The following is a 23,293-nucleotide window of genomic DNA, read 5'->3' as shown; positions in this document are numbered from 1 at the left end:
CATAAAGGCTAGCCACACAGTGTGGCTGCATCTGTCAGGCACAGTGTGGCTGTGTCTGCCTGTGCAGTTCCTCTTTGGCAGCAGAAAAACAGTACAATTCTTATCAGTTTGTTTTAAGCATGGCAGGTTGAACCACACATGGCAAAGGCACAAACTAAGCTATGGTGGATAATAAAAATGGGTGCCAGACTAAAACACAATCCCACAGACATGTTCTGTTTTTCACTCTTAATCCAGAACAAGCCCACCCACGGCGCGCCAATGTTAATTCCTATACCATTTAACCTCGAAAGAGACTTTTGGCTAACACAGCTCTGCTCCTGGCAAGTATGCATGGTCACACAGCATACAACATGCTGGACAAAGGAGGAATTTAGATCACTCATAAACCCCCGTAAAGGCTTTTGTGGCAACTTCTGAGTTCCTTTTTTGGGGCCGAATAATGCAGGGTCCAGAGGCAGAACAGGCAACAGGCACACCCACTATTGGTATTAGATGTTGACCTAACAGAATCCTGTCAGCAGAGTAGCACAGGCAAAAATAATAAATTCACTTGGTTGGCTGAACAGGGCTGACATCAAAACAAAAAAGAGGAGCTGATCAGTCCTGCGGGCGGGTTCAGACCATCAACCAAAACAAAGGGAAGCTGATTTCAGGACCAGAGTAACAGGAGAGCTTTGAATTAAACACACAAATCTGGTCATTATTGCAGAGTGTGAGGAAATTCAGGGTCAAAATCTTTACAAACAAATGAGGAATTATCAAAAATGGCAGCAGGGCTCTCCAGTGCCCAGACATTGTCCCGGAGCACCCAGAGGGCTACGCTCTTTTCATGGCCTGCAAACACATGCTGTGTATCTCATTAACTCCCAGAAAAGTGGCCACTTCTTCCAGGACTGGAGCCAAAACAATGGAGCGCAGTCCGGGAGCACCACAAAAACTCTCCATGAATTTTCTAAGCAGCTCCTGCTTGCCATTTATCATCCAAAGAGAAAAATCCGTCAGTTGTGGAGCACGGGAGAGGGGAACTGTCTGGTGTCTGGGAGTCTACCCAGCTGCGTGTACTGATCAGCTGTCTCTCCTGGCAGGAGATCTATCTGGAGAGACTTCAGTCCAAAAGCAAAAACTGCCGTTGGATACCTCTGTGTGACCGACTTAATCACCTGGACAACTTATTGTGATGTCTCTCAGTGGTGCATTCTGAGGCCATTTCATTTAAAACAACTGAGCAGCCACAGCCTGAACCTCATCAACTCCGTATGTACATTTGCACTGCTGTATAACAGCCCTATGAATCAGACTGAGCTTTCCTCATGGGCCTTCATTATTATCACTGACCTAACTGTTGCAAAAAGGAGAAGTGAAGACTCCTAGGCAGAAGTGGTGTATCAAACCACAAAGTACCAGTTTTTAAATGGAAAGCACGCTTCAGTTTCAGCTGCCTTTCACCAAACATAGCAATAAGCCGTCTTTAACGGCATAAAACTCAGTGCTAGCGCTGTATCTTCTGATACAATTGCAGAACACAGTGCAGTAGCCAGGCAGTCAGCGATTCCTTTTTTCACGGCGCCTCTGTGGGTGACAGTGAAGCCGAGAGGTGACATCACGAGTGCACGTACTTAGAATAGACAGCTCTCATGTTCCATGCTGCATGACCCTGCAGACATTCCCCAGCCAATGAAAAACCAGGTATTCCACTCGGAAATGGATTTGACATCAGGTCACAAACGACGCTCCTTGACGTGTACTTGACTGCAGATTACAAATACCTGCGGTCTCCACAGGAATTCCCTGCATTTCTAAGAACCCAGGGAGAATGGACACCGCTCAGGGCCAGATCAACAAGTCCCGTCGTTATCATCTCAAGCCACACTTACTTGTGACAGAGCTGAGATCTTATCAGGGATATTGTTTCATACACACGCAGCAAATGAAACTGAGAGTACGTATTAATTGGGTGTTACACTGTTTTACATTTAATCAAGAATTACTCCTAAACACATGAAAAAAATACCTGTTTCACTGGCATGCTCCAGCAGCTGTCTCTATGCCTCCCTCTCCCATGCAAAGGGCTGTAGGTCATCTGTCAAGGAGGTCACGCTTGGCAGAGATCTGATGAGACACCCTTTTATTCCGCCTATTATTCTCCCTGAATGGAGCTTGCACCTGTGTTATTTTATCAGGAGGCCAGCAGTTCTGATGGTGCGGTTTCAGGTTTGCTGTGACAGATAGTGCTGATGAAGACCTGCACAGAGGGGGGGCGGGGCTCTGTGTTCAGCCTGGGTCAGCTGATCCGTCACTCCGCTCAAGACCGGCCCTCTGCACGTTGAGGATTCTGGAATATAGCAAGCAATTTTGTCCCTTTGACCCCCCTCCCCCCCTCAAGTTCAAATTACCGACGACCGGGTGACCGTAGACGCACGCTTGCTCATAGAGAGAGGGCGGCTGTGAGGAAGTGTGCTGGAAACAGGAAGGGGACAGCTTGCAGTTTTCTGAGCCCAAGTGCAGCAAGACCGCCTGCAGCCTAAAACATCCCCGCAGGACAGCTGGCAGGGCGCATAATGCATTAACTCTGTCTGCCAACAGAAGGCATCGGAGCGACTGACACACTTTGCGACACGTGTTGACATGTTAGGATCCTGTTCCCCGCTGGGGTGTCGACTCCAGCAGGAGACGCTGTGGCCTCCTCCAAAAGGCACTGCTCATGTATACTCTGTTTGGAATAAGGGGAACTTGGCTTGTTAGTGAAAGTAAATCATATATGTGGTTAATTTCTCCCCCAAGCTACAGCTGCAAATCAAGCTTTGACCAAACCTAAGTATACACTGAAAAGAATGAAGATTTTTTTGAAGAGGTTTTACCTGGGAAACCACAATCAGAACTTGGCTGGTAACTTTTGACAGTCAGGTGGGCTGGTTAATGTTTCAGGCTGAACAAGCCAAAGTGTAGTCAAGAGAGATTCAAAAGCTAAAATAGAGTTCTCCGTATAATTAGTTTCAGATTCAGAGAACTTTCACTACTGTTGAGAATAATTGAAAGCATAATTAATACTTATTAATTAACAGTGAGTCGGTAATTAACTGAGAATTAACAGTAACCCAGTAATGAACTGAGCTGAAGCAATGGACTCGCGGCTGGACCTCTTTCTATTCCTCACCCATCATTCCTTTTCAGATCTAAATTCCACCACAGTCTGTGAGAGGCCACATCTTAGATTGCTAAGGCTCATGCACAACAACACAGCCCTACCATCAGCTGATGAATCCAGGACAGGGGAAAAAAACAAAAACCGTACAACCATTTAAGGGCTTTTTGCAACACCATAACATTAAGCACCAAATATGGTGCTAAATAACAGGGCAACATAACAGTGCTCAAAGGCATGAGTAAAGAACATTACTCATATGCCATGATATTTTCATTTGTTTGCCAATCTCTGTTTGAGCACGTGTAACATTACCGGGTGCTGTTTTTCAACGGCAGCCTAAATCCAGAAAAAAATCTGAGCACTTCTTTCGAACCCTCAGGATCAAGAAACTCAAGGCTGGCTCCTTCTGTTGATTAAATGGTACAAACCAAATTTCTGCAGAGGCCAAACCAAACCCAGAAAACTTAAAATGTTTTATCAAAATATACAGTAACATCTACCACTGCAATGAAAGCATCAATGAGAATTCCACAGCATCAAAACCTTTACTTAGGTAATAATTCCGTACGCAGATTTGACAACCCTAAACATTCCTTGGCCAATTCCAAAGAGACAAAAAATAAAAAATATACTTATGAATGAATGACTCTAAAGCTATATATTTGTTTGACTCTGGGCATGTACTGTAACACTGTCTCATTCACAGCACAATGAACTTCGAGACTTTGTTTCCTGAAGTGAGAGAGCGCCACCATCACCCGTGCTCACGGTGATGTTTGGGAAGTGGCACACTCTAAAGGTATGGTTGCTCTGTGCATTTTAAACCATGGAGAGGCAGGACTTTCGTCCCCCGGGGGCACCCATGGAGAGGCAGGACTTTCGTCCCCCGGGGGCACAAGAACCAGCCTGTCGCGTTGCCAGCTGTCACAGCATTGAGACGTGCGGGAAATGATGGCTCATCCGAGCAGGGGTGGAAAATTACACCACACGTCAGAGCGCTGTCAGCACATGTCCCCCGCCATACCTTCATCACATGTAGAGCAGCTAACCTTGACAAACCCATAAAGCCTTCAGAGCTGTTGAAACCGAGAATGCAGGCTGTTGCAGAACTGGTGGATTGGTCCGTGTTCTTCCTCAATGTCAAATGCTGCGCGTATGGTACCGAAAGGAATATAAGACAGGAGAACAAACAATAAAGGCTAAATAAATTAAGGTTGAAATTCCACATATGTTGAGAGCTATGAAAGGAATTTGTCTGGTATCTGGTGTCTGGAATGGGTTAGCTACATTTCAACACTGTACCTGCTCTGCTATCATCAGTACTGTTCTTTCATTGGAAATTGGTTAGACATTACAACAATTCCTTCCACTGTCTGTTTGAAACCTATTGGTTCTCATGAGATACCATAGGTCAATAAGAGCTTGCATGGAGCATTGTTCAGTGCTGACACTACATATGTTCAATTCAGCTCCCTGTGCTTAACAGTGAAAGTTCTATCTCTGCCATTGTTAAAGCTATAAATGTTTGATTTGTTGGTCCGAAAACAGAACACCAATCACTAGCATAGCAATGCAGACAGTATGGGAACCTCCAGTTCCCAAGCAGAACCTCTAAAGGAAGGAAATAATGAGGATGGGAGGAACTCAGGAACTGATTATCTGGCCATAACATGGCACATCTTTGTTGTCAAAGTCTCTAATGTAGTCCCTGAACCTGACCACCTGTAGACTGTGTATTTGTGTGCGGCAGTACTTTGGCAAAAGTTCATGTGTGGGTCACCCTGCAGGGTAATACATTGTTTATGGCTCCTGAGGGAAGTGTTCAAAATGGCTTTATTTCTCTCACTCTCTGCATGCAATCCCCTCTCCACGTTTCTCTGTACTGTGCAATTCATTTAAGGGCCACCCCTGCGGTCTCAACAGCAGCATTCCTTCTGGTGTGTTCCTCTGCAATTCCATGCTGACAGCCTGTCAATCAAGCAGCTAGTCTCATTCCAGAACACGGGGGTTGTGCAACTTTGCTTTTTACGCTCTGGCTACTGTTGAGAGACTACAGCTTGTGAGAAGTCAACAGAAATGTTGATTAACACTCAGGGTCCAAGGGACCAATGGCATGCACTGCTAAAGGTCTGGGAATTTCGCACGTCCAAGGTTACTGTCTTGCCCAGCCTCATCAGCTAACAGAGCAAGAGATGCATTCATTTCAATCTCAAGTGCAGGAATGAAAGCAATTCTGAATCCAAGTACAATTTGATGAAGCTCTGAGAAACAATTTATGAAAAAAAGGGAAGGATTTCCACATGCTCATGAACTCTGCAACACTGACAAATGTTTTGGTCAACACAACCATTCTCATATTTTGACCAAGGTCATGTCGACCAAAACATCCACTACTAAACATGAAATTTGTGAGTGCAGGGATATTTCATTTTTCTTTCTTTCTCTCAACTTTGATGGGGGGAGTACTTCCAGATCTTTTCTTTGCTTTTGCTATCTATGAGGCAAAAAGTTTGGTTTTCCACTGTGCACACCCGTTTAGCCAAGGAAAGTTACAATACTTACATGTTCTGCTACCCATTGATACAGCTAAAATGTGTTTGGGTTCCTTGAATAATGGCAATAGTGCTGAGTCCAGTGGTATCCAAGAAGAGTTTCCCTTACTCTCAACTCCACATCCCCTGCTGCCCAAAATGAGTACTTAAAACTCAGACAAAATCTGTTTTTGGGGAGAAAAAAAAAACACCTTGTTTAGCGCTTTGTCTAATCACGTTCTTTTGGGCACTGGTAAATCATTATGTGCGCGCAAACTTTTTTGTGCTTAAGCTACTTAATGTTAATTGCTCTGTTTTCAACAACCACAGTAATCCAGGATTCCAAAGAAGCATTCAAGTTCAAACATAATTGCACTCACTTTAAAAAGCCATTTCCATTTCTTGGTGCAACACAGGAGAGTAGGGAAATTAACTGTAAAGAAATTTGCAAGAGTTGGCCAATTAATTCTGGTAAACCATTCCCTTGTAACAGTCTCTTTTTAACGTAGTGTTATCATTGAGGCAGTGTCAACGAATCCACTAGTGTGTCAGTTGTATGGACACAACACAGGGCATGGTAACTCTTAGAAAACCTCCGTGGATTATTTAAACAGACAAGACAAAAAAACATAACTGAGACTGTTACTTTAAAAGAGCCAAATTCCACTGTGGAATGGAATACTATGGAGTGTAGTTTACAGTCAGACATTAAGACATACGGAAACACGCAAATGCATTCTTGAATATCGCGGCAGAATGACTGACCCGTCTCTCCACAAGACAATGAAGCGATGGCACTTCCCGCATAGTAATTCTCATTCCGCACAGTTATTCTCATGCTATAAATTAAACGACTTGCTCAACCAATGAACACTTTTAAGCCACAGCTACTATGGAGTTTTCAACCCACTAGGACGGGCGATTTTTTTTACCTTGAAAATGCCCCATACAAATACGTGAGATGACTTCCCACTGTTTCTATCCAGAATAGGGCTAACAACACAACTGTATGTTTAAGGGATTAAAAATTATAATACCCTTATGCTTCTTTACAGCAGCATTATACTGCCATTTCTGGCAAGGAGTAAGATAATCATATTTAATGCCTTAACTATGGCTATTGGAAGCCATGCGTTGACGGGTGACTATATGAAGGCAGTTTGGAAAATTCACTCATCAGTTTAAAAAATAAGATCTCAGTTTATGTACCTATTCCACCTAGCCAGACAACCAAATTAAGTAGTAACATTAAAACAGTTTCATCCAATATATATCATAGGCCTATTTAAGCCACAGTTGATATAGCTAAATCAGACATCAACCAACGCACCAAGTCCATTGTAATCAAACGCCACTGTTAGTTTAATGATTCAGCATGTAAATTATAACCCATTGACTACTGTTAAGCGATACGTCCTGTCACCAAGTATGCGGGTGTAATTTATTTACGACATGAGACTGAACCGGACTGACAGTGCGACTAATTAGAAATCCACACGAACAAGTTTTAAGGAGAATTCAGTGCATATTAATGTGACCACTGTGACTCCTCTGGTCCAAATTACTGAACATTGATCTATTTGGAAAAAAAGGTCTGCAAAGTAACGTAATACTTCATCAGCAACTCATGCAAGCTGCCTTACCTGTTACTTAATATTTTCCTGATCAAACGTTATATCGACGCCACACAATTTGGCTTGTATGGTTTTCGAGTGTGCGCAAAAAATGCGAATAGCGTGCAAAGTAGGAAGAACAGTGGCCTTTCAGTTATACGCACTGATCCCAGATAGAACAGCAGTCAGTCATAAACTTACATTACCCTGCCGTGTCAGTCTAAATTTCAGTGACACGTGCCGTAATCCAATCTCCTTTATTCGTTCGGCGAAGAGGGTCTGTAAATTCACGATGTCGGATTTTCTCGGGGTATATTATGCAGCACTGAGCACAAAGTAAACGTGAGCGCGTCTTCTCCCATCAGCTACTTTGAGTGTCGGTATGTTTTCACGGTGGAGCTGGGAATCCGGAGTACTTCTGCCGCTCGTTTTTTTTTTTTTTTTTTTTTTGGAAGGCGGCGCTGCCCTGTGTTATGTATGACGTCCAAAGGGAAGTTTGCCGACACCCGGAATGACGATCCGAGCAGGGCGAATCCTAGGATTATCTGTCAGCAACTTTGGAAGTGGAGAATGTTAACTGCTTCAGTAGCACTCCGATTTCAAGGGGTCTTGTCCGTGTGTTTGCGTGTACTCAGTTCGCTATATCGTTATGTTTTCAAAGCCTGTTTTTTGTTCGCTCATGGGTAGCAGGTAAGTTCAGGCACAGTGGTTAAATTCTACATCTCCCTCCACCCGTTTTCGTTTCCTTTTTGGCATTTATAAAAAAAGTTTTACTTCCGCAGTAAAGGAGACATATTGCGATAAAGCAAGAATAATTAGTTCAATAAAAAGATATCAATACACCCACTAGTAAGTAGTTCTGAGTTGTGTGTTCGATGTATCCAAGTGTAATATTGGAAGTGGTATTGACAGCGTGGTAGAACGGTGTGTTCTGCATGAAATGCTGACACAAGATTGGCTTGATTCGTCGTTTGATTTAGAGGCGCACCCTCTTGAGAAGTTGGCCGGTACTATATTATGCGGCTGTGCTCAAACGCGGGACACAGTGAGACACCAAATAAAAATATCAACAGCTGCTCCATAAATCATTTCGGCAACGATCTAAAAAGGAGTACTGCATGGCTGGATCTTTACAAGTTACCCTCCGCAAGCACCCCACCTTTACCCCCCCAAAAAGAGAAAATACAGTTTGACTGGGAGTCGCAAATACAGACTTCTACTCTTTGAGTTCAACATTTCCCAGCAAACGCTTTAGGTTCCAAATGTTGAACTGGACATTTTACTTATATTTCTTTGCAAACGTGACGTGATCTGACACCTGGGAGTTGAAACATGTACCTGTGCGACGTCCGTTAGGCCTGACAAACTGACATGGTTCTACTGAGCTAGTGTTGGCTAATGGCCTCAGCTCCGAGACGGAGCTGCTGATGTTCCAGACACACATGCACTCTAAAGTTGTCAGTCCTCCATGTTGAGGCTTGTGATATACTGCCCAGTGGCAGCTGTCCTGTGGAAAGGTACGAGTGGCCAACTGAAAACATTTCAGCTTCTCACCTTCTGGCCTCTGAGGCTTTACTGTTCTGGATATAAATTGTCTTCCCAGAAAAGTGGAAATAGCTCCACACCTCCACACCCAAGTCACTTGAGTTACAACCAGTATGCAAAAAGCTCTTGTGGATAACACCTTGCATTTGCATTTTCCTGCTAATACGCTGAACCCAGCAGCACACCTGTTGTCTCTAAATGTACAGATTATAAGATACCTGTCAAACAGGTATGTGCATTTCTCCTGTTCTTCTACTTTATCTTGGTTTCAAAACATAAAGGTATAAATTCAATTTAACGTACTTGCTACAACATACTTCAAGAGGAAAACACAGACAGGAAACACAAACAGGGCTAAAGACAAATTAAATACATATAACATTAAAAATATTATATGTTTTCCTTTCAAGACATAGCCTAGTCTCTCCAGTGGAAGCATGCAGGTTAAGAACATCTGTAAATCATAAGTTCAGCCTGAGTGTGGACTCATCATTCCATGAATGACAATGGTTAAACATCCTGTATGCCACAGTAGACGTTTTATCCGGTTTAATCATGGGGCTATTGTAAACGAATCCATAGTACTCTGAAATGGCTGTGCATGCACTTGTCTTCCATTTCAGTGTGACTGCAAATTCAGTTATTACCCAAAACCGCTGCAACAGGACCAAATAAATTGTATGTGGTCGAGTTCATCTTTCCTCTTTACATCAAGGCGTACACATAGGCATGTGGCCAATACATGTGTGTGCATTCCTAATGACCAGTGTTACATGTAATTTAACACATTTCATGAATTTCAGTTCGTGAGTTTCATAGCAGTAACATTTTCTCAGCAATCTATTTTGTGAAACAGTTCACACAAGTTTAAAATGAAACGACAGCGCCATCTAGAGGCGCACAAACCTTCAACTTTCCGAATCTGTCCACGTTGCCTGTTGCTTGCAAGATTTTCCAAGGGAACGGTCATCTCTACCAAGTAATACGCACATGTGCATTAATAAAATACCTGTCTTTATTTGAGAGGATTATGACGCCTGCTTCAGCTAGCAAATTATGAGATTCAATTAACGTAATATAAACGGTAAAACAGAGTAAACTGCGTCGCATAGCACATTACATTTAAATCCTAACAGATAAAAATATATAATCGAATTTGCAGATGTGCTCCCATGATTTCATAATCCAAATTAGGAAAGCACGTGTGAAGCAGACTGGGTCCTATATCGGTTGCGCAGCATTAAATTGCGAAGTGCTGAGTGATTTCGCCATGCTGACAGCTGTTTATACATGCTCAGCTGTCACGTGCAGTGGGTTCGGATACGGCGGTCTGTCCACCTGGCGGCATTAGGCTACTCATTTAGATATAAATGAAAAATGACTCACAGAAACACCTTTAATTGTGTCCTCCTGATGGAACAATCACATTTCCGACAACCCCTACGTGTAACAGATAACTAACTGCCGACATTTGTTAAGCGTTGTCAAATCCAAATCGGTACCACGTCAGGCAGCTCAATCAGCCTTGATTGTGAGCTCAGCTGGAACAAGTCCAACATAAAGAGTGGGTAACCGGGTCCATCTTTGAAAAACACCACGTCAGAAGGGGTAGTAAGAAGTGATATTCACAAAATATATGAGAAAAGAACTGGGATGGATGCAGACATTTATACCGTAGGCAGAAATGAACGATAAAATGTCAGGTTGCCCTTTCTCTTCCTTGTATGACGCTGAATAAACTGTGAAAGGTCTGTCCGCAGGCGTAAGAAAACTTGTGTAACTTACACTCCAACCAACAGCGTCTGAAGGAAGCGGAAAAACTACATCCCACACCAAGATCATAAACTTAACCAACGCTGCAGATCCTTCACAGCCAAATGAGCAATGGCACGCCCCCAGTGAAGTGGACCAAGTCAACCAAGATGCAAATATGGTCACTGTGCCCTGGGGCCAATGGAGAGAAAGTATTTTTCTTGCAATCAAATTGTTTCATTTTTAATTTATAGTTATTAAAATAACAAGGTTATCAACATTTAATATTTGTGACATACAATTGTTTAATACGCCGCGTTACGCAATGTTACATACTACGGAACAAAAGTCTGCTGAATAACGTGACGTACATAGTTATTACGGAAAATAAATACATTCTGGTGTAGAATTTCATTAATTAATTCATTCATTCATTAATTCATTCATTCGCTGGGTGTTGTTACACCCATTCGCTGGGTGTTTCAGTCCTGAAACTCCTGCTGTCTAAAGAGAAAGAAAAGGACAGGAAATATCATCTTTAATACAGAGACAACTGAGATTCTTTGACAACTGATATTACTTCTTATTTGTATTCGTGTTGGTTGATGCATTGTTGCATTGATGCAAGTGATTGATTAAACGTATCCCTAGTGTTGGGTGCATTGCAGTTGCATTGTAACCCTCTTTTGGGTTGTATTTTAATGTGCTAGCGATTTATGTTTCATTGTGAGCGCAAGAGCCCCTACTGACAATGATAGCTGAATAAATACTGACGTAAGGCCACAATTAACAACCCCAGACCAAGCGCATGTAAAAATGCAGCCTGTTTCACAATGAATCAATTTGTCGATTTTACAGAGTTTTTACTTTTTTACAGTAACAACATATGATTATTATGTTTTCCTGCCATACGTTTTCTTAAAAATCTAGCAGTTGCCTAGTGCTAGTTTAGTCAGGTGACTCTTCTTCAGTGAGGTATCTAGTGGCATTTACAAATAACTATGGATTTTCTGAGAATAAGGTATTATGTACGTCATGTATTTCTGCCAGAACAGTTTATAAATACATTATAGGGATTTAGCAGACGCTCTAGAGGGACTTGCGTCGGTTACACCTTTAAACAATGGTATCCATTTATACAGCTGGATAGTCACTGAGGCAATTGGGGGTTACGTTAAGTAGCTTGCCCGAGGGTACAACAGCAGTGCCCTAGTGGGGAATCGAACCGGCAACTTTTCGAGTATGACGCCTGCTCCTTACCCACTATGCTACACTACCATGCTGTTTCCATTAAAATGCAACTAAATCGTCCCCAAAAGAATATAGGATTCAAGTGTTTAAGTGCATGAGTCAATCTGTTTAGACTGTTTGTCTATTACACGACTATTAAACCATAAAATGGTTAAAAGTATAAGAAACAGAAGATACGCGGCTGTAAGAGTTTCCCAAAATGTACAAATGATCCAGTAAACCTCAGAGTTTGAGTGCCGGCGCCCACTGCGGTATACCATTCGTTTCAATGGAAGAGTATAACACGTTTTTTTAAAAGAAACCACAGACGACAGTAAGATGAAATAAATGAAATGAATAGCATAATATACGCCCCAGGCAACCGGCATACCAGACAGGATCGCGGCTATTCATTGCGAAATATACGCGGCGACAGGTAACGATGGACCAATTGTATCGCTAGCACGGTACGCATCACCAAGTTCAAGTTTATATTGTTGTCCGTAAGCATAAGGTAGATAAACCGTTACCTCCTTTCCATTGGTTTAGAATTGCAGCTGGGCTAAACATTAGCGCTTTTCCTTTGATTATAGTGACATGGTGCAAAGGATGGTACAGAGTTAAAAAGCTTTTTTTCTTTCCGGGTTTTTTTTCCCTCGTCAGAGCTCTTAGAGGAAAGTACTCGGTGGCGTAGAGGGGCACTCGGTACACACGGATGTCTCACTCGGCAAGGACGATGCCACGCACCGTACTATTACTGTGTTTCGCTCTGATCAATGGCGTTGCCTGTAAAAAGACCACGGCCGGAGACGTCAGTGAAGCCCTTGAAGCTAATTTGGCCCAAGGACACGCAACTTTAAACGACATGTTCAGGGAGGTGGAGAAGCTGATGGAGGATACGCAACACAAACTGGAGGAGGCGGTACACAAGGTAGTATCGAAGGACTTTTCTTCCCTGCACCGAACACAAAGCGACCAAGTTGCGGTCCTAACACTCTGTAGTTCCTTTGAACGAATATGCGCACTTATACTACTTAAAAAAAAAAAAACTTGCACCCACTCATATTTTTACAATAATATGAGGTGCGTAGGATTACGATTATTCCAGGTCTTTAATTTCACATACATCGTAGACAACATTAGATACTTATTTTCAAAATACAATTAAAATGTATGCGACGTAGCTGGTATTCAAATGGATATTTACATTGGCATGAAACTCCACATATGGAAGGCTTCTTTTCTTGTCTCCAAAGTATGGCAATGTGATGTTGTCTGCCTGAATTTATGACTCATGCTTCCCCTCTAGAAGTTTTAAAAGGACAGAACGGCCTTTTATTAGGATTATGTGTGCATTTACTTAAGTTTAATGATGATGAAAGCCTTATTCGCGTTTCACAGTCTCGCACCGCCAGACAGAGACGACCTGCCTGAGACCCATTGATTTCCGAGCCCTGAAAACTGGCCATTTATTTCCGAACTTTTTTTTTTTTTTCAGATGGACAACGAGAGCGCCAGATCGATTTTGTATGCGCGTGACCCTCCTTTGAATTATCGTGATGAAAGCAGGACTGTGCGTAAGCTTGGAAACCAATCTGTCTTCACCGTGGAGAAAATTGACAAGGTATCGGTGTAGTTGCATGTTTATTACCCTTCCAACAGACAGAAGGGGATTGAGACGTAGCATCTGCTGTGTTGAAACTATACGAATGTTATCATGTGATGACTGTGCTCGCCCGTGCAATTTTACACTGTGACTATACAACTTGTTTGGATTCCCTCTATTTAAATTCATAGCTCTAATTTTTTTGCAGTAGAAATAGATACTGTATGTTTAATGTGCAGAAATTACCATAAAATGGATGTAAATATATCTCAGTGCTAACATTTTATCACATTTGATTTTTCGACGATATGGATAAATACCTTAAAACCTACCTTAAAACATGGACTTGCATTGATGGTTGACTACAGTATTGTTTCACGGTCCCTGAATCAAATATAGTGAATTAAACAATAAGCGGCCTCGATGTACAAAGCGTCAGTTACTGAAAACATTTGGACTAAATAAGGCAATTAAATCCAATCAAGTAATTAAGAATTTGGATTATGCAAAAAAGGACACTGCAGCTCCCTTGGACTGGCTATCTCTGCAGAATATGCTAATGTAGATGTCTACATTCTTAGCATTCTGTCAGATTATTAATAAATTGGTTACTTGCATTTTTTTTTTACAGGTAACAGACAACAAAACAGGGGCGACCCACTTCTCCAGAACCCTGATCCGGTCCAGTGGGCGAGGGAATGAGGTTGATTATGTGAGTTGCGTTCGGTCTGCCTCTTGCCATGGTAAACTTCCACTGGTGCACAGCCTCACACTGACTCCTGCTGAGTGTAGCTCACTTTCATGTCAGCAGCATTGGGTGAGATCACTGTCAGCCTTGAAAATACAAACGAAGCAGGGAGCCATGTTGACTGGTATCATTATGCTGTTGGGGAGCCAGTCCCTGCTGCTGTCATTTGCGGTCACTGCTGCCCTGCTGTGGCTCCTCAGCTCCACCACCATGCTCTGGAACACGTACGAATGATGCGGAGAGAGAGGAGACCTACTGTGAATGAACTGGGATCTTCAGCTCCATAGGCAATATAACAGCCACATATTGCAAAATCATCAGGAGTCTTTAGTGAGGCGCTGTCTGCTCACAGCAGACCTTGGTGCAAGTGAGAGCACCTTTTGCTTTGTGGCATTGTTCCAGGTGAGACTGTCACAGAACTCAGCATAACTGTAATACCAATCCAATGCTGCCACTGCACTCCTGTCAGCTTAAAAGAACGTCTTCAGTACCAGAAAAAGCGGGTCAGAAAATAAGAAAAAAAATTTCACAAAAAGCAAGTTTTGTAGGGCAACCTGGCAACATTTTGCTCGAAAGAGTCAGCCTGTCCTTTTAAATTCTACCAGAAATGCAATTGGCTGCATTCTTAATTTAATCATCATTGTCAGCATTGCCTTATTTGCATTGTAGAGTGAATGCTTTCAGCATATTTGCAGCCCAACACATTGCGCAAGCTCTGCATGGTGATAAATTATTCACTCTCTGAGGAGTGCTTGTTTGAGTCACTTATTTTGTGCATATGTGACATCAGACCCCCAGATGGAGGTGATGGTACCCAGCTCCCAACCCTTAGCCAGTAACAAAATCTGCAAATGCTGCACCGCAGTCGCCATGGCAACTCACAGACCACAGAGAGATGTTTGCTTCTATGCGGAACTGTGACGTGCATTTGGTGCCTGACAGCTGTTGGCACTGAGTGACTAGTCCCACCAGAGTCAATGGGTGTCAAGGCTGACAGGTCGCATGTGCGTACGCTTTGCAAAGGTGTGATTTGTGGGAAATGTTTCTGGCTACATGCATTCAGCCTGGCTTGTGCTGCCTTGATCTCTTGTCAGCAGCTTGAAACCCAGGGCCAGGATGGAGTCCTTATGGAGTAGATTAGACGGCCAATGCAAAAGGCAGATGGCATGCTGTGTTTCTGTTAGTCACAGCCATGGAGGTTAGCATTTGCATAGCCTCCCGAGCTTCCTCTTTTAATTTGTGACTGTCTTTCCCATGCAAGTAATTGCCCCAGTGGTTTGAAGGTGGGTTGTCTAGAGTGCAGACAACGGTGGTCAGTTCAGACAAACAGGACCGCTTGTTTTGCTGGTCTTTTTTTTTTTTTTTGCTGTGGAAGTTGTTGCAGTGAGTCAGGCTGTCTGCAAGGAGATCTGTGGAGGAGGAACCACAGCAGAGCCTTAAAAGAAAAGGCCTGTTCTTCTTTGTGCAAAGCCGCTTTTAAGTGCAGAATTCTATTACAGTTTAATTTTTCACATGTGCATGGCGATTAACCCTTGCGGAGCCGCTGTGAAACTCGACCGCTTCATGCACAGGAAGCAGGAAATTTGATGTTTATTTTAAGATTTAAGGATAAGTATCCTGTATTCCAAGTTTCAGTCTGGGGCTCTGGGGGTCATATTAGCAATATGTAAACACAGTGGCAGGATCAGATGACAAAGTCACTAAAACTCTAGAATATTAGTGGAGTTAAAAGCCAATTGTTAGCTACTGAAGAACAGCACAACACATGGCAGTGCTGTTCTATGTGGCAGTAAATGGGGATCACCTCTGACCTTTTCTCTGCATGAGCAGCACCTTATCAGTTGACTGTGTCAGTGCTTCATTCTGTCAAGCAAAGAGGTAAATGCATAATTTAGAGCTAAGGAACTGGAGACTGTAATGGAGAGCCAGTATGAAATTTATGACTGCATTTTGATCCATTCCCTCAAGTGCCATTACTGAATCCTGTAATATTAAAACACCTGGAAATAGCTGGACTTCGATTTGCTGGAGGTATCATTTCAGGCAGAGTCGCTGTGCTGTGATGTGGCTTGCTGCTGCTTTTTCAACATTATAGTTATTTTTGCTCTGTTGGTGCCTCCACTTAAATTTCAAAATGATTACACAGTGCAAAATGAGAGACCAAGCCCTTAATCTGGTCACCTCTGGGTCACCCATATCAGATGTTTCCGTGGAACAACTGTGTCAACCTGACTGGTTAACCTGACTGCAAGTTAAAAATATGACATCATTTCAAAGTGGAGGAAGGGAGAAAAAAGTCACAAAGAATGATGCTGAGTTGTTTTTTTTTTTTTGTTTTTTTTTAATAAGCGGTAATAGTGAAACCATGTATAAATTACTGGATAATGTGCACAGCTTGTAAACATTTGTGGTAAATTAACAGAACCAGACATTTTTCAAGACGCTTATGTTTTTTCCACAGATGAAAGCTCGCTTACCCTGTCTGCTTCGGTGACTCTCCCTGTAAAACCTCAGAACCCTTACCCGGTCCAAAGGAATGGAAAACTCATTCTGAAAAAATACCCCCCCCCCCCCCCCCCCCCTCCCTTTTTTTCTAAAAGTGTCTTTCTGGGAAATGAGGCGTGGATGTGGGTGTGAGCATGAGGTGCTTGAGCAGGAAATAAAGGAAACATTAACAAGGAGAACAAAAGGGCTGCTGATGATTCATTAGTAGCTAATAAATTATAAATTCCACCAATTAGGGCCATGTTCTGAGAAAGAGAGTGGATGTCTCCGGACTGCAGACTGCTCTCTGAATTTATAGTATGTTTAGGAATGGACATGCAACACATTGCGCATGACACATGCGCAGACACATTTTGGGCAGATTGCTCATAAAAGTTCAAAAAGCTTACTGTCGGCGTTAATACAACCAAGGGCCTATTTGTGCCTCTAAGTTGAATTAATGTGCTCTTCATTTTCTGCGCATTTCTTTGCACAAAGTAGCTCCTATGCTGGTTACTCATCTTCCATTTGGGGCCAGTAATAGCTTGAACAGTTAAAGAGTGTTGATATTATATAATTAAACGCACACACACTCGTGATGAACTGACCACTGAAACACGTGACAGTGTGTGGACCCAAGGGGAACAGTGTCTGCTGAAACATGACAGTAAAGCTGGTGTTATTTCGCCTCACTTAAGGAATGAGGAGGATGTTGACTCCCTGTCAGTGTTCACTTTGTATATCTTGGCTGAAACTTCTCTCTCGACGCGCCAGACCACTGCAGTTCCCCGACTGATGAACCGAAAAAGCTGTTGGATATTTCTTTTAAATCCTGCCTTGTCCTGTGGCGTGAACGAACACTACAAACATTTTTAGGGGTTGAAATGGAGGCTGATAAAAACTGCAGTGATCGTAGTTTGAGATACCCTTCAAGAGAGAAGAACTCTTGGGCTTGGCACACGACAACCAGAGTTTATACTCGATTTTTGATCCCAGGAATTCATATTCCCCCTCCAGAAAAAAGAGACTCGGAATTTCCTGACCAAAATAACTATAAGGTCACATAGACTGGTGTGATTTGTTCAGATACCTCCTGTCCACTCACACAGAATCCTAAAAGCCTGGTGTCAAGTTGTTTTGTTTTTTGACAATTTTGGACAACGGAAAGTGAATATTGTTATAAGCCCCTGACAGTTATTCCCTCTGGCTGGAAAAGGTTTGGTCTCTCTTTGGTTTATGCTGGGTCTTTGAAAGCCCTGTCAGCCAATGTCTGCTTTCCCTTTCTTTGCTCTGACCCAGGGGAAAACAGTACTGTTGCTTGTTCCTGAGAAATTGTTGACATTGTTTATTACAGGGTCATTATGTATTGATTCCAAAAAAAAAATCAGGCTCCTTATCCTTAAGAAGGGAACATCCTGTAGTTATTGCTGCTATTATGGTTATATTTAAAACAGAAAAAGTAATAAAATGTTAATAGTGCAAAAGGCAACACTCTTTGTTAAAGGAATTGCATGTTAACCAGCCTCTTTGCTTCACAATCCTGTTAGAATCCTGTTGTGGGGGATCAGTGCTCAGCAAATTCACTGTTAGTGCTCACCAGCTGCTTTAGAATCCAAGTCAGTTTGACAGATCCCCCACTACGTTCTTTGATCCCAGCCTGCTGCTGAGGTCTGAGGTCTGATCTGAGATCAGTTCTGTGTTGCGGTGAAACCCTTGTATCTGTATAATTGGATGTGTTTCTCCAGCGTTGGAACCGCCTGAGCTGTATAGGTGGAACTGGCAGGGGAGGGGAGTCTGACACAGGCCCCCGAGGCCTTGGGTGTTCAGACAGCTCCTGTTTATCCTCCTCTGAAGCAGGAGGCAGCCTGCCCGGTCCCCGGGTGACTAATGCTCCCTCCCTCCCCAGGCCTGCATCATCGACGAGGACTGCGAAAAGGGCAGCTACTGCCTCTACGAAATGCTGCGCTCCCAGTGCCTGCCGTGCAAGGCCATCCACGCGGTGAGTGCCTCAGAGAGCTGTCTGCCCTCACGGCTGGACTGCGCGCAGCTTACCGCAGCATCCCACAAACACACCACCGTGCCCAGCGTACAGCTTTACACTGGAGAAACTCAGGTACTGCTGTGCAGGTATTAAACACACACACGCTCCTCCTAGGGATTGAGCCAACAACCGCCTGGTGACTTCATCCTCCTATCATTCATGATATAATGGCATAGTGACGCTGCTGACAGGGGCAAGCTGCAGAATATGCACAGCACTGCAACTGCGGATGACAACGCAATTAGAGCAGCGCACAGCAGCGCGGCTACATAAAATGTAGGTTAAGCATAATTTGAAACGGCTTGCGCCGCTTCAAATTGCACCTTGAGGTGGCCTGAGCATTTTTTTCCTTTTTTCCCCCTCTCGGTAGAAAATGAGAGAGAACAGTAAGAGCAAAGACTACAGTGGGGCTTTGTGAAGACAAGCAGCGCACTTGGGTGGGGATTTTTTTTTTTTTCTTCATGAGGAGGAGAGGAGAGGAAATGGAGGAGCAGAGAGCACAGATAGTGGCGTTCGTCCAGGAAGACATGAGCAAGCCCGGAACAATTCAGGATCCTCACAGCTGACAGGACCGGTGTGCAAAACTCGCTTCAAAACGGTACCTGACGTCAGGATCACAGATTATAAATAAAGCCCTGTCTTTCTTTGGTCTCAACTGTAATACCTGTTTTTCCTTTGGCTGGTCAAACTAGCTGCACCCGGGCTTCCACAGTCTGGCCCTGGAGGGCCTCAGTGTGGGTAGGCTGCTGCTCTGGCCCGGCAGTTAACCTCTCAATTGAACTTAATACATACTTAATACATTAAGACCACCAGTTCTGGGAGTGTTGGCGATTTAAATGGAACTGAAAAAACATGCTGGATGTTGACCTTTCATTACAGGAGTTGAGCAGCTCTGACCTACAGTATTACAAGGCTGTTTGAGGCTCGTGGTCATCTGGATGTTGGCCAGTTTCCAGTTGTGCTAGTCTTTGTGCCTGATCAGAATTCTGACTCTGTACTGTGTGTGTGTTTCAGCCCTGCATGAAGGATGAAGAGTGCTGTGCAGGGCAACTGTGTGTGTGGGGGCAGTGCAGAGAGAATGCCACCAAGGGTGAGGCAGGCAGCATCTGTCAATACCAGAGTGACTGCAGCACTGAGCTCTGCTGTGCCTTCCACAAAGGTAAAAGCCCACTCACTCTGGGATTGTTTGGTAATGCCTAAGTAATGGACCTATGTTAGCAACCAGACTTGCTGGGAGAAAAACTGAACATTCTAGTCAAATTTGTCTGAGAGCCCCCCCTCCCCAAAGTCAATGATCACATCACATCATTGCCTCAGGAAATCTCTGCAAACATGGAAAATACTGGTTTTTCTTTCATTTTGCTTAGACTGGGGGAAAAAAATAAACCATGTAGGAATTTCACTGAAATGCCAAAACATAAGCATCAACATTTGTTTCACATTTCACAACCATAATCGTTCTACCCAACAGAAACGACAGCCCCCAAATATGCCGGATGTGAAATCCTAACCGAAGTCATGCTCAGAATTATGGTTACAGTGCGAGCTCCCGATGTGTCCTCGCTTGGCCAAACCCTAAATTCCGAACCCATAATCATCAGTCAGGCCTGGAGCCCCCAGAACAAAGCGCTTTGACCCATGTCCCGTTCCCGCTCTGTGTCTTGCCCTCCTATTGACAGTGCTCCCCCTGTTCTCCCTCTCTGTCCTTTTCCTGCTCTGTGTCCTGTTCCTGCCGTCACCTGGCCAGCCCTGCTGTTCCCCGTGTGCACCCCAAAACCCACCGAGCGGGAGCACTGTCACATCCACCCCAACCACCTGATGGAGCTGCTGTCCTGGGACATAGAGGGGGAGGGGCCTCGAGAGCACTGCCCGTGTGCCAGGGGGCTGCAGTGCCAACCCCACGGGTAAAAGATTTCTCAACACTGTCATAAGCAAACTTAGAAATAGGACAGCTACATAAGAGGCATGAAAGTTTGGCTGGGATTCATATTTATGGGATTCAGGATTTATGGCTACTGCCAAAATAATCACTATTTGCACTTTATGGACAAATATGCACATACTCACATATAACTCATTTGTAATGTCATAAGGAATTGCAACTTCATTGTTGTTGCAATTGATCTCCCAGAGAAATTATACCGAGAGGTGCTGTATGCAATGCTAAATATATAGAGACATATACTGACCTATGTAACATTTCATGTATTATTTAACAAAAGTTTGTGAAATGGGCAGTATTGCCGAGTCACAAGGTTCTTGAATGAATTGTCATTCTTTGGCTGTAAGGCCACTGAGCCAGTGTCTGTCCAGCTCAGAAAATCTTAGCCAATCAGGGCCAAATGTGGAAAGTAGCTCATCCTCAGTCTGAAATATGAGGCCATGTCCATTTCTCAGCTAAGTAATTTCACCTGTAGCGGAGCATTGATGACCACCAGAGAAAAAAGTATTTGTGATGTAGTATGACTGACAGAACCACTCACGACAGCTCAGTTCCTTGATCATCCTTTGGCCTGCTTGGGTTTGCCAAAAAATACCTCTTTGGTTGACTTGTGTGCTTTCAGATTCCTTGTGGGAATTATAGCTTATATGGTCATGATACTTTTCAAACTTGTATTGATGTTTTTTGGAACAATCCAGGGCATGTTAACAAACTTCTGGTATTTACATATGCACTGCGAGTCAACATAACGTACCTTTAGGTGGTTAAGGTGCAGCCTTAGTGAGTGGGTGTTCTTAGCAGCGACAGACTTGGCAGGGGGAACACTCGGCCCTTTGTTCTGAAGACTCTTGACTCTGCATTGATGCCGGTCCAAACGCTAACCTGTCAGCAGACCTCTGGCAATCTCTCTCATCCTGCGTGACTGAACATGGCCGGGCTCTAAGTACCAGGGCTGAGCTGGCATAGAGAATAGCAGCAGTGCCACGGCCGCCTGCTTCATACCTGTGATTAAAGCAATTTGTTCAGATACAATGAAAAGCACTTCACACAGACTGCACAATGTGCAAGGCCTTGATTTAGTGCACAGTACAGACAGTGCTCAAAGGCCAAGACAAGCCACAACAAACACCATCTGTCTCGTCTAACTTTATAATGGATGTTTTTCTTACGGTCGACTTCTTGGCTATGTGTAATACTATTTTGCATTGTGTTAAATTATGAGATATATTGTGAATCAACATAATGTAATGTGAAGTCAATATAGTAAGACTTGTAACATGATCATGCCAGATAAAATAATTTGTGACATATTTGATAACATTACTCACACTGCATTTATTGTGTCATTATGATTGAACTTGCAGCTACTGAAATCAGTGAGAATTGAAGAGCAGACCATATTGGACTAGTTTCTTCCCTCAGTGTAATGGTGTAATTTTTCCAAGAGTAAAATCATGCAACCATAGGTATCTACAGTCATTGACTGCAATAATAAAACAGCAAGTGTTTGTACATACCAAGCATTTATAAACAAGCCGTGTAATGGCCATTAACCCTATGGCTGGTACACTAAACCAAAACTTTGCCTCAGGTTTGTTCTGAAATAACTCACCAGAAAGCTTGAAATTTATTTCAAGCTCCAATCAGACACGCATGCTAAATGATTACTGTACATTCCAGGGAACAGCTCTTGGTGTTGGAAACACAACTGTGATAGTGACATCTAGTGGAGGAAATTGTTTTACAATGACTATTTCTCATTATTTCACCGTTTTCATACTGAGGGCATTTTAGCTTCATACTGTATCAATAAATATTGGCAACAGTAAATATATATGTTAAAAACATTTTTTTTTCTGGCAGACGAGGTTCCTTGTGTTGGAGATCCTAGGATGCCACCAGCGAAGGCCTGATCACTATACTCTTTCTGGACATGGACTATGTTGTCTAAACCTCATTCAGAGGCGTTTCAACAGTTAAACATGAAGCAATGGACAATCTGCCCGAGTCATCTGCAGAGATCCTGGCCATTGAAATGTAACTCATATGCACTATTTAATGATCCATTTTCTTTAGATTCATGTGTAAAGTTTATGATGTACCACTTGTAAAAATAAAAGTCTGCTGCAATCATTTTCCTTCACCCTTCGTTATACGCCATGCAATTTACAGCGACAGTCAATGCAGTAACAGCCAATCGGGCTTCACGGCCATCGTTTTGTCCAGTGTGTGAATTCTGTGCTCCAACCACAGCTCCTCCTGAATCACCAATGACCACTTGCCTTGAAGACAAATGACCCAACAAAGGAGCAAGACACTTTTATTGTTGATCAATGTAAGTTAATGTAAAAGGTTAAACCAAGTCTATTCAAAGGGCACTGCCTTCAAAATCATTTGGCATGTTGTGTAACATGTACGAAACAATCCCTTGATGGCTGAGAGATATTTCTAAAGCACAGAGATGAGCCCCACCATCTTACTCTCGATGACAGCACTAGAATTAAGGTGGATTCTGGCAGTCAGTGTGGAGGAACTGGAAATGGTACAGAACTCTTAAAGACACCAAAAGGTATTTAGATACATATACAGATGTGTGGCTTATGCACAACACACTGCTCTAACATTTCCTTTTTCCCCCAAGGTAGCATCTTTT

The 23,293-nt window shown here is 43.2% G+C and overlaps 2 protein-coding genes across 13 annotated transcripts in view; one reads left to right on the top strand and one right to left on the bottom strand.

Moving 5' to 3' along the window:
• Positions 1 to 7,848, bottom strand: part of mical2a (microtubule associated monooxygenase, calponin and LIM domain containing 2a) — a 47,969-nt gene extending 40,121 nt beyond the window's left edge. For 4 of the 12 annotated variants that reach the window (XM_036543192.1, XM_036543199.1, XM_036543203.1 and 1 more), the window contains exon 1: positions 7,494 to 7,847. The gene's annotated coding sequence lies outside the window, so the exon portion shown is untranslated. Of the gene's footprint in view, positions 1 to 5,710; positions 5,745 to 7,322; positions 7,343 to 7,493 lie in introns of those variants that run through there. The other 8 variants (XM_036543202.1, XM_036543201.1, XM_036543195.1 and 5 more) reach the window with 6 other exon arrangements.
• A 4,410-nt stretch (positions 7,849 to 12,258) lies between these two features.
• On the top strand, positions 12,259 to 22,762 carry dkk3a (dickkopf WNT signaling pathway inhibitor 3a). Its single transcript, XM_036544443.1, has 8 exons — positions 12,259 to 12,286; positions 12,483 to 12,750; positions 13,318 to 13,443; positions 14,057 to 14,137; positions 18,564 to 18,656; positions 19,713 to 19,857; positions 20,446 to 20,602; positions 22,504 to 22,762. The coding sequence occupies exons 2-8, from the start codon at positions 12,535 to 12,537 to the stop codon at positions 22,529 to 22,531; spliced, it is 846 nt and encodes a 281-aa protein (XP_036400336.1). The 5' UTR covers positions 12,259 to 12,286; positions 12,483 to 12,534; the 3' UTR covers positions 22,532 to 22,762.
• Positions 22,763 to 23,293: the final 531 nt, after the last annotated feature.

The sequence above is a fragment of the Megalops cyprinoides genome, chromosome 13 (assembly GCF_013368585.1).
Source record: "Megalops cyprinoides isolate fMegCyp1 chromosome 13, fMegCyp1.pri, whole genome shotgun sequence".
Classification (NCBI taxonomy): Eukaryota; Metazoa; Chordata; class Actinopteri; order Elopiformes; family Megalopidae; genus Megalops; species Megalops cyprinoides.
Note: the sequence above shows the minus strand (reverse complement) of the source record. Positions and strands in the feature narration are given on the sequence as shown.

What these genes read in the sequence shown, in the direction of transcription:
- dkk3a (XM_036544443.1), top strand. Translation starts at nt 12,535, where the DNA reads ATGTCTCACTCGGCAAGGACGATGCCACGCACCGTACTATTACTGTGT. An exon ending in GAGGGAATGAGGTTGATTAT is followed by an intron (nt 14,138 to 18,563) that starts GTGAGTTGCGTT and finishes CTCCCTCCCCAG; the next exon opens with GCCTGCATCATCGACGAGGA. An exon ending in CGTGCAAGGCCATCCACGCG is followed by an intron (nt 18,657 to 19,712) that starts GTGAGTGCCTCA and finishes TGTGTGTTTCAG; the next exon opens with CCCTGCATGAAGGATGAAGA.